At 39.3% G+C, this 11,993-nt stretch overlaps 1 protein-coding gene across 1 annotated transcript in view; it reads right to left on the bottom strand.

Moving 5' to 3' along the window:
* Nucleotides 1-217: 217 nt before the first annotated feature.
* DGKI (diacylglycerol kinase iota) overlaps nt 218-11,993 on the bottom strand; it is a 478,924-nt gene continuing 467,148 nt past the window's right edge. The window contains exons 26-29 of the mRNA XM_078153519.1: nt 6,254-6,323; nt 2,747-2,787; nt 861-989; nt 218-305 (exon numbers count right to left, since the gene is read on the bottom strand). Of these exons, the coding sequence (XP_078009645.1) occupies nt 885-989; nt 2,747-2,787; nt 6,254-6,323 (216 nt within the window). The 3' untranslated portion in view covers nt 218-305; nt 861-884. The remainder of the gene's footprint in view (nt 306-860; nt 990-2,746; nt 2,788-6,253; nt 6,324-11,993) is intronic.

The raw sequence follows: 11,993 nt of genomic DNA, 5'->3' as shown, positions 1-11,993 counted from the left end.
AATGACTACTATAGTTACAATCACATACACAGAGATAGATAAATGGCTAGATAGATAGAGGGGCAAGAAGGGATTGAGAAGAGGGAATAAACGGAGAGTCATTTCCTACTGGTTGATATCTATAAATCCAAGCTATAGCAACGGCCATGATACATTCCAAACAAGATTCAGAAAACCCTTACGGTAGCATATGTGAGTGGCTGAAGTCTTTCTTCTCAGAGACCTCAAAGTGTGGTGATATTTTTCCCAGCCCACTGTCACTCAGCATGCGTTTTCGAAGAGCAGGGTTCCACCAATCTGACATCCTTGTGGGAGAAAAGGACACCAGTTACTTCTTCAAGGTTAGCTTCTGGTCTATAGCACTTCATCTGTTCTCCCTCTAGCCCCACGCGGCTAGGTAATTTAGTCTAGGCTAGAAACTAATGTATTAAAACCAGAAGCAACCAATAAAATAGATTTCTCTCTCTTTCCCTCTCTCTCTCTCTCTCCTTCCTTTCTTCCTTCTTTTCTTCCTTTCTTTTTTTCCTTTTATCCTTATCACTATCCTAGCTGCTCTTTTAATAAATTTCTCACCCTGTTCTTCTTTATAAGTACCTGGGACATTTACTCCTCTATATCTCTGAGAAGAGATATCATCTTTGCCTCATTCTCTTTTCTCTTCTTTTTTGTACCATATCTGAAGCTAGGCTTTACCAAAGAAATGTGTGCTTTCCTGGTCAGACTAAGCTATCTCTGCATGCACTATACTGCTCCCTTTGGTCTTTGAAGTTGTCAGACTCGAAGCCACAATTGCCGCAGATGCTAGCCAACATGGTGGGTTTTTCCTCACTGGCTTCACCTGTAAAGAAGTGCTCACTCACCCTGAAGCTTGTTCCACCACCAGATCAGGCATCCCTGGCGGTGTCCCCGCTTGCTGTGATACCACCAATATCTGGATCCAGGATAAAAATCTCATCTTGTGAAATTTCCATCACAAAGTGCAAATGTTCCTAGGGAATATTATTATTATTGTTACTATTCTTGTAGTTGGTGTTAAAACAACAAAATGGATATTTATACAGTGCCTTAAAGTCTGGAAACTTTTTCACACATTATCTTATTTAAGCCTCACAACAACCCAATGTAGAAAGCACTATAGACACTGTTTTCATTTTCCAGTTGAAGAAAGTGAGGCTGAGACACTAAGTAACTCTCCCATAATCACACAGTTATTAAGTGTCGATAGCAGGTCTTCTTGACTCAAGTCTAGCAGGGAGAAAATATGGTCTGTCAGAATGGATATGGAGTGTCCCAGAACTACCACGTGGATTAGGATATTAAAAAAAAAAACTACCTTGGAAGGGGCAGATAGGTGGTGCAGTAGATAGAGCGCTGGGTCCGAAGTCAGGAAGACTCATTTTCCTGACTTCAAATCTGGCCTCAAGACACTTGACTGGGCAAGTGACTTAACTCTGTTTGCCTTAGTTTCTCATCTGTAAAATGAGCTGGAGAAGGAAATGAAAAACCACTCCGGTATCTTTGCCAAGAAAACACCAAATGGGGTCACAAAGAGTCAGTCGTGACTGAAATGGCTAAACAACAAAGGGCCTTGGAGAAACCACTAAGAATATAGCAGCAGACTTGTAGGATGTTAAATAGTCACTTAAGTCACAGCCTATCTCAACTCTAACAGAGTCCAGGAGGACCTTGGCTAAGGTTCTAGAGCTAAGGCTGGTTTTTCCCATCAGGAATGGCACTGGGGATGTGGACTAGACATGATTACCCTGGGCCTAAGGAGCTAAGGGTGATAAGTTTGCTCTGGAACCTCTCCTGAAGCTTAGCCTACTCATTGCTAGAGGAGTACAGGGTAGAGAGACGGCAGGATCAAGAAAGAGTAAAGATTTTATCCCCTTCAGTGTCTCTTAGGGAACCACAAGTGACATCATCTACTCCAAATATCTCCCAATGAGTTCAGTTCATCCTGTAGTACCGGACTGAGAGAATACAGAATTATTCTGGAAACTTGATCTTCCACAAATGCTGTCAAAAAAAGGGAATATCATTAGGCTAGCACTACTCCAAGACTGTGGTTCACCATTCCCTGGACTTAATTACCATTGGACAGAACTTATACAGAATCGATAGCAAAGGAATGCCCATCTCATCGCACTAAACTTCAAAGGCTAATCCAGGAGAATCCAAGGAGCTAAAAGTTCCATTAACAGTGACCAAGCTCTGACTGTTTTTAATACTGGATTTTCACTGAGTTTCTTTAAGAATCTATGATTACCAATGAACTAGGGGAATCTCGTCATAGGTGATAGATGATATTCTCTTGCTTTGGCAACAAAAAACCTTAAGAAAAGGTGAATGTTGGTGGAAAGCATTAAGTTGGATGGAGCTACTGAACACATTCTATAAAGGCTATAAACCTTTTAACAAATGTGCAAGATTAGTCTGCAAAGGGGCAGCTAGGTGGCACAGTGGATAGAGCACTGGCCCTGGATTCAGGAGGACCTGAGTTCAAATCCAGCCTCAGACACATAACACTTACTAGCTGTGTGACCCTGGGCAAGTCACTTAACCCCATTGCCTAACCAACAACAACAACAACAAAAGATTAGTCTGCAAAGGAATTAGCGGTTCATGGTCCTGACTGGTATGTCATTCCAGAACCTCTGCAGGTTTTCAGAACAGTCTATAGGAAGAGACAACAAAATTTATTTACAGATAAGGAATTGTCATTTGTACACTGAGGGGAACTCACCTGAGCTCGGTCTATTCGATAAAAGCGATCAGCAGAAGTAGCTAGGAGAGAAACAGACAATGAAGAGCCACATTACAAGGAAGCTCTGATCTCCAACAAGCCTAGTTAGCAGTTAGTAGACTCAGACTGCTTCAGAAAGTGAGGGAGATTGCATTTGGAGTGAGGCTCTCAAACAGTCTAGCTTGAGGGTTCTGTGTCCTGGGGAAGGAATTCTCAGTTGCTCCAAGTATTTGGAGAGGTTAAGTCAAGGCTTTGCTATTAAGGATGGGGCGCTCATTAAGCACGAAACTCTAGGATCATTTTTATCAAGGCTTGGACAAGTCCATGCTTCCAGGACTCTATGAAAACACTGGTACACGTACTAGGAGTGTGGGTTAGAATACAGCTAGGTGTTGCAGTGCATAGAGTGCTAGATTTGGAGTGAGGAAGACCCGAGTTCAAATCTCGCTTCACATACTTTCAAGCTATATGTCTCTTGGTAAGTCACTTCACCTTTCTCTTTACCTTCTTTTATCTGTTAAGGATAATAATGGGGTTATTATCCTATCTCATAGGGTTGTTGTGAGAATAACATGAGATATTATATGCAAAATGCTTTGTAGGGGCATCTAGGTGGCATAGTGGATAGAGCTCCAGCCTTGGAGTCAGGAGGACCTGAATTCAAATTCTGCCTTAGATACTTGACATTACTAGCAGTGTGACCCTGGGCAAGTCACTTAACCCCAACTGCCTCACCAAAAAGCAAAACAAACAAAATGCTTTGTAGGTCTTATTTCACTAGTTAAATGGTAATATTATTACTATCCCTCATGCTATGAGATTCTTGTCCATATCCTCCTAGAAATCTTCCACAGAAGACCTAGCCAATAGGCTGGAGACCTCCCTTTATATAGGCCAGCATAAGGTAAAACACAAATGTCAAAGGACATTGGGCTAGGGTTTGTTCCATGACAGACAGTGGGTCACAGGATTACAGTTTCTAGAAGCTGCAGTGTAGGCTTCTGGTTAGTTAGTTACTCCATTTATTAAAGTGAATAACAGCCCTCCTTATTTGCATTTTTATCTAAGTGGGCCTCAAGCATTACCACCACAGTCCTTGAAGCCAGAGGAAAGCACTCAAGATCAGGCAAAGAAAATTCAGCCTTGGGAAGGACTCAGTCATTAACAACCAATACAGTTTTATCTTTTACTGTAGCAGAAACTCACATGATGAAACAGACATGATGAAACTTTAATTGAGTAAAATTGGCTTCTGTGTTAAAACTAAACACCCATAGCAGTATCCTGCATTCAACTTTTTTTCTCAGTTTATATGCAAAGTAGCCTGGCTGATATAAAAATATATAATACATTTCTCTAATATGTTAATTTGCTCTTCTGTGACAAGGTTCAGGAATACTCTGTGCTTGCTTTCACCTTACCCCTGCCATCTCAGCCCTTGACAAGTCTAGAGTTAAATCCTTATGTTATTCTGAAAGAAGGGAATTATTTTGAATAAAATTAAATTCCTAGTCAAGGAGCCTCAGGTATCCCACATGGGCAGGACCTACACCCTAGGTTGAAAGACACTCATGGAGTAATAGTATCAACGATATTTAGCATTTCTATGAGCTTTAAAATTTGTGACGTGCTTTGCATACAACATTTCATTTGATATTCAGAATATGCCTGTGAGGTATGTGCTATTATTATTATTGCTGTTGTTGTTGTTATTCCACTTTTTCAGGTAAGGAAATTGAAGCTCAGAGATGTTGAATGAATTGTCTGAGGTCCCATAGCTTTCAAGTGTCTGAGGTTAAACTCGGGCCTTTCTGATTCCGAGGCCAGAAGTACATCCACTACACCAGTGATGTCAAACTTGAAGCCGGCTAGCGCAAGCAGCCATGAAACTCCCTTGTGACCCAAAGTATTTGTAGTCAGAAAACATTTAACAAAATTTAAAAAAATGATACAATATAGATGATGTTTATTTGTGGTTTTCTAAGTCAATATGCTGCCCAGAAGGATCTTCTATTTGAGTTTGACATTACTATACTGCACCATGCTACTCCCAAAGTACACAGCTTGTACAATACTGTCATTCCCTCTTCACATACAAATACCACATATACCCATTCTCACTCTCACCCACACACGCAGACTATAGTCATGAGATCTGTTGGGGGAAAAAAATCCATAAACACTGTTCTTTAAAGAAGTAACTTTGAGAAGCTATATACCAATTCCTGAGTTGGTATTTACAGAACTCCTCTTTTGGAATGGTCTTCAGAGACACCTTACAAGCTTCATAAAATTGGTCTCCTTTATTTTATAATCACATCTCATACAGTCACATATATTCATTTAGAACTAATCTTGATTGCATGCATAATACTATATAGTCTCTTTTATCCACAGGATACATTGCCTCCAGGTGTGTGCACATACTCCATGAGCACATATGCACACAGAGGGAGACATACAGAGAAAGAGACTAGAAAATACAGTGCTTGGATCAAGAGTGTTCTGAAGGCCCATCCCATCACACTAGGTTTTCCAGTTGAAAACTAGGGCCTGGTTAGTTCTCCATACTAAACTCAGTTTTCCTAGCTATTAAAGATCACCACTGTTATTTATAACATGTAAATAGTATTTTATTGCTATCAAACACTTTGCATGTGTTATCCCTGTTGAGTCTTGCAATAGCTTCATGTGGTAGGTAAGGCAAATAATTCATATTTATTATCCAGATGAGAAAACTGAGGTGTCCAAAGCCACACAACTAGTCAGTGGCTTATGATCCAGGTTTTCTGGCTTCAGATCCCACAATCCTTCCATAATGACAGACTAATAGAGCTAAATATTCCTGTGCTAGTGTAGTGCCAATTCATTCCTTTTCTGTCACCTTCCCAATTCTCTTAGTCTCTTTCTTCAAACCATAGCTTGTCCAACAGACTCCCCATTCCATCTCTTCATTTTGTTTTTATTTATTTGCTTTCGTTTGTTTGCTAATTAATCAATAAGCATTTATGACAAGCCTATTATGTGCTAGGCTTTGTGGGAAGCATTAGAGATGCAAAGACGGAAACAATCCTGCCTTGAAAGGTAGATTGGCCTGGCCTGCCAGACAGAGAGCCAGCCAGCTTCAAGCAGGAAGCCAGGATGTTCAAATCCAGTCTCCAACACATCCTGGATGTATGATCTGGGACACAGCAGGTAGCCTGTCAATAGCCCCAGACTATAAATTGCAGAACAGTTGCAAATTTGCATGGCTAGAAGGAGCTTCCTCACCATGAGATCCCACCACCAATTAAATCACAAATCAGGATATACATTGCCACATATTTATATCTTAATGATGCCCCTCCTTCTAGCATTTTCTCTTCAGAAACCTCCCTGTCTCCCCTCTCTAGATCCCTCTCCATTGAATGTAGGGGGGAGGATGAGAAAAGGGGATGGTGAATAACGAATTCACCCTACCAACGAAGGACAGCTCTCTAGCCTTCAAACAAAAGCAGGAACACTTACCATCTAGGAAGCACCACCTGGGGGAAAGTCTCTGAGCTGAAAGAGCCCTGGGGAAAGAGGTTTCCTGATCCTGAAAAGAGAGAAACAAGATTCTGGACTTAGAGGTGGGAGGGACCTTAGAATTCATCTAGTTCTAGGATGATAAGAGAACCCATAGGCTAGAGTGAAGCCTACGGACTCCTCAGAATAATGTCTTTAATGCATAAAATAAAACATATAAGAACACAAAAGAAACCAATTGTACTGAAAAACTATCAAAATATTTTTTTAAACCACATTTATGGACCCCTGTACAGAAGTCCTGATATAGTGCAACTTCTTCATTTTATATTTGAGGAAACTGAGGCACAAAGAGGTTAAATGATTTGCCCATTGTTATACAGGTAGTAAGAGGAAAAGTCTGGATTTGAACCCAGGTCTTTTAGCTGCAAATCCAGTACTCTACTGCACCATGCTGCATTCTAAGTAATAAAATATTGATAGAATTATTAACACTGAAATTTCACCTCAGGTAACCACCTGGTTCCAGTATCAAATAAACCAATAAATTTTATTTTACCTCTTGTCACCTTAACAATAAAGTAGACAAGACAGAGATCCTCATTCTCACTTAACTTCTTGGGGCCTCAGTTTCCAGAGGGGTCAAGTGAAAAACCAAAGATCACACAACCATTTAGAAGCCCAGACAAGACCAGAAACCATTTCTTTTTACTTCTATCCTTATGTTTCCCAGAGGATGAGGAAGTGTACACATTCTTCTCTGATTTTAAAATCTAATGTTTAAACTATATAGAAACAACCTTCTTCATAATTCTTTATTACACATCTCCTAAGTCACTAAATATTAATCATTCCATTCACAGAAGCACCTATTATAAATCAGGCACAATTCTAGCTACTGAAGAATCAAAGACAAGAATGAAACAGTCCCTCCTCTCATAGAATTGACATTCTATTGAGAGGTAAAACAGGAATGTTTGCAAATGCTACTATCAGTCTGGCCTCAGATACATAACACTTACTAGCTGTGTGACCCTGAGCATATCATTTTACTCCACTGCCTCGCAAAAAACAAAACAAAACAAAACAAAAAAGAAAGAAAACACTACTATCCTAGCACAATAATTAATCCTTTGCTAAATATATGTCAATGGCTAGAATACTGTGCAGAGAGAATTCTATTAGGAAATGAATGCAGGAGGGAAAAAAAGACAACTTTAGACATAGTTTCCAGTCATAATTTTCAAGAGGTGTCCAATTATTTTACTAACAATTCATTATTATGGCAAACAGGATGGTTTCAGAAAAAAAACTGGAGACACATGAACAGATACAAAGTGAAGTGAGCAGAACCAGGAGAACATTGGACACAGTAACAGCAGTATTATAAGGATGATCAACCATGAAAGACTAAGCTCTTCTCAGCCATACAGTGATCTAAGACAATTCCAATGGACTTAGGATGGAAAATGCTATCCACCTCCAGAAAAAGAAGTGATGGAGTCTGAATGCAGATCAAAGCACAGTTTTTTTTAAACTTATTTTTCTTGTTTTCTTTCTGGTCTGTGTTTTCTTCTGCAACATGGCTTATATGGAAATATGTTTTGCATGATTGCACATGTATAATCTATATCAAATTGCTTGCCTTCTCAAGGAGGGGGGGAGTGAAGGGAAGAAGAGAATTTGGAACTCAAAATCTTACAAATGTCAAAAATTGTTTTTTATATGTAATTAGAAAATAAAATAAAATGAAACATGAAATGTTTTAAAACAATTCATAATTAAGATAGCTTAGGGGGAAAAAACATTATAAAGACATTTTCTTTCCTTTTCAAAACTAAGGAAAGAATAAGAACCAGTGGAGGTACTGATGTCACTACTTTCCTGTTCCCCATAATGGTAAAGGGCATTAGAACATTTCAAGTTTCCCCAGTCAAAACAGATTTTCTCTACTAGGCAGACTTACTATTAGCTACGCAAAATTATTTTGCTTTTTACTTAAAATCTCTGGGTAGTTGACAATATCACAGATTTAGAGTTGGAAAGACTCTTAGAGGTCACTTAGCCCAACCCCTCATTTTAAAGATGAGAAACTAGGGCCCAGCAGATTAAATGCCATATCCAAGATGACACAGCTAGCAGCTGGCACGGGATGGCACCAAGTCAAGCCAACAAGCATTAATAAAGTGATTATTATGTGTGTCAGTCATTGTGCTACGGGCTATGTTTCAATCCAGGTCCTCTGACTCTACCACTTGAATGATCCAAAGGATGTAAAACACCATAATGAAAACTGAAAAAAATAAAACAAATAATTCTTAAATAATGTATTTAGGTACTACCTTCCATCCCATATGCTTTAGCAATAGTAATAGCGTTTAAATAAGGGCAGCTAGGTGGCACAGCTGGTGGAGCGCCTGGCCTGGAGTCAGTAAAACTCATCTTCCTGAGTTCAAATCTGGCCTCAGACACTTATTAGCTGCGTGACCTGGGAAAATTACTTAATCTTGTTTGCCTTAGTTTCCTCATCTGTGAAATGAGCTGTAAAGGAAAATGGCAAATCACTCCTGTATCTTTGCCAAGAAAACCCTAAATGGTTTCATGAAGAGTAGGATATGACTGAAACAACTGAACAATAACAACAACAATCATTTATATGGAGCTTTAAGATTTGAGAGTGATACACGTATGTTAACTCATTAACTCACAACATCTCTGGGAGGTAGATGCTATTATTATCCCATTTTTCAGATAGTGAAACTGAGGCAAACAGGTGTTAAGTGACCTCCCCAGGATCAGACAGCTAATAAGTGTCTGAGGCTGGATTTGACCTCAGGACTTCCTGATTCTGAGTCCAGCATTCAATCTATTGCCTAGTGAATTCTATCTAGCTGCCTACTTGCTTTCTCTGTTCTTGCCCTAAATGGGAAACTCAGTTTCCTTTTCTCATCCCCCTTGATCTCTCTATCACTTTTATTTCTTTCAGGAAATGCAGGATACATCAACAAATAAAAATTCTAAGGAGAAGAGAATTCAGAAGAAGGATATGGTTCAGTTACACCTCCAAATTCTTAGCAAGTTCTATCTGCCTAGCTGTCTGGATTTATGGAAACAAGTTAGAAAAGTAGAGGTCACAATGCTTTGTCAAGATTAACTGAAAACAGCTTTGAGGTACCATATCACACCTATCAGATTGGCTAACATGACAAAACAAGAAAATGATAAATGTAAGAGAAGATATGGGAAAATTGGAACATTATAATGCATTGTTGGTAGAGTTGTGAACTGATCCAACCATTTTGGAGAGCAATTTGGAACTATGCCCAAATAGCTATAAAAATGTACATACCCTTTGACCCAGAAATAGCACTTCTAGGGCTGTATCCCAAAGAGATCATAAAAACAGGAAAAGGACTCCTGTACAAAAAATATTTATAGCAGCTCTTTCTGTGGTGGTGAAGAACTAGAAATTGAGGGGATGCCTCATCATCAAGTGGGGAATGGCTGAACAAATTGTGGTATATGAATGTAATGGAATACTATTGTGCTATAAGAAATGATAAGCAAGTGGACTACAGAAAAATCTGGAAAGACTTGTACGGACTGATGCTGAGTGAAGTGAGCAGAACCAGGAGAACATTGCTGCGCAGTAACAGCCATGTTGTATGATGACTAACGTTGATAGACTTAGCCCTTCTCAGCAATGCAAGGATCTGAGACATCTCCAAAGGTCTCATGATGGAAAATGCTATCCATATCCAGAGAAAGAACTATGGAATTTGAATGCAGATCGAAGCATGCTATTCACTCTTTTTTTTCTTGTTTTGTTTTGTTCCTTCTTTCTTGTGGTTCCTCCTATTGGTTATAATTCTTCTTTACAATATGACTAATGCAAAAATATGTTTAATAGGAACATATATGTAGAGCCTATATCAGATTGCATGCCATCTTGGGGGTAGGTGAGAGATGGGGAGAAAATTTGAAATTCAAAAGCTTATGGAAGTGAATGTTGAAAACTAAAAATAAATTAATTAATTTTTAAAAATATTAACTGAAAACAGATGACTTCAAGCTTTCTAGGGTGGGAAAATAATAATGATACAGAAAGTGTGAGAGAAAAATAGTTTGGGGTATATGTCAAGATAAGATAATGAATTGGGGGTAAAATAGAGTATCCAAGGGGAAATACCATGTATGTGATTGGAAACAGAACACTGGTATGTGGGTAACAGTTGGAGATGGCCATTTGGATTGGATGTATTCAGTTTAGAAGTGATTACTAAAACAAAAATGTGAATGAGCTTACTAAAGTAGTAAATAGAGAGAAGGGCAGGAGGTTGAGGTCAGAGCTTCAGAAACAGGAAGGGGCAGGTGAAAGAAAGTAGTCCAGCAAAGGAGAAAGAAGAAGCAAAGTCACAATAACACTCAATGAATCATGAAGTTAAATAGGGCTGACACCATCCCACCAGCCCTAGGCAAACAGTGTACCTAAATACCTTAAGGCAAGTACAGAGCTAGCCTGTTCTTAACGATCTTGGGACAGTGAGCTTTCATCCTCTATTGATTCAGAAATTTGACTGAGAATATGGGGCAAACTGTGACTGACTCAGGGTTGGGAGCAGGTAAGTTCTTGGATCCTGGAGGTCTCAGATGAATCAAATACCAAGGAGAGTGTTGCCAAACATAATGAAATAACCAAGTGATGGATTTGAGGATCTTCTTATTACTTCACACCCTCACTTAAATTCTATCACTGACTCAGACCCTCAGAAGAAGGTCTGGTCATCAGCAACAATGACAATGGTATCCAAATGAGGCTATGAACAGAAAATACGAAGCTCTGAGCCCAATTTTAGGTTCCCTTTTTGCCACCTCACTGCCCTGTTCAATAAACTGCAACAATATAAAGTTAAAGATACTTGATGCAATGATGACTTTTTACTCATTCTAACAAAGTCCATTTGTATATGGATCAAGGAGTTAATTTCCAGAGTTTAAATCCACCATGTCCCTAGGTTGAGATATGAAAACTTAGACAGGATATGCCTTCCTTCACTGATGATGTGTATGTGTGTGTATGTGAATGTGAGTATGCATGTGTGTGTGTGTGTGTGTGTGTGTGTGTGTGTGTGTGTGTGAGAGAGAGAGAGAGAGAGAGAGAGAGAGAGACAGAGAGACAGAGACAGAGACAGAGACAGATCAACAGAGAGAGAGAAAGAAAGAGAGAATAGTACCATGGAATCATAAATTACAAGACTGTCACCCTGGCATGTCATATACCACCTATGACAGTGCTCAGAGTAATAAAAACATAGAAATGGTGCTGATGGGCAGACGTAAATACAAGGACCTGTACTCAACCATGAGCCAAAATAATTCTCCTAAAGTACAAGACTAACCTTGTCACTCCTCTGTTCAAAAACCTTCATTGGTTCACTATTGCTTTAAAGATGAAATATAAGTTTTTTAAACTGGTGATTAAGACCCCGCAAAATGTGGTTCCACCTTACCTTTATAGACTTTTTTCACTCCTCTCCCATTCACAAACCTCACATGCCCAATAAATTGGACTAGGAGGTGTATCCTGATCCTGTCTTGTGCTCTCCCACTTCTGTGTATTGTGAAGGCTACCTGTCATGCCTAGAACACTTTCCCTCCTCATTTCTGCATGTTATAATACTTCCTTTCCTTAAAGGTCCAGCTTCTTCCATGAAATCTTCCCTAATCCCCAAATAAAACT

This window comes from Phascolarctos cinereus, unplaced genomic scaffold (assembly GCF_003287225.1).
Source record: "Phascolarctos cinereus isolate Bilbo 61053 unplaced genomic scaffold, phaCin_HiC Scaffold_1;HRSCAF=81, whole genome shotgun sequence".
Lineage (NCBI taxonomy): Eukaryota > Metazoa > Chordata > Mammalia > Diprotodontia > Phascolarctidae > Phascolarctos > Phascolarctos cinereus.
This window is presented reverse-complemented; position numbering and strand designations above follow the sequence as displayed.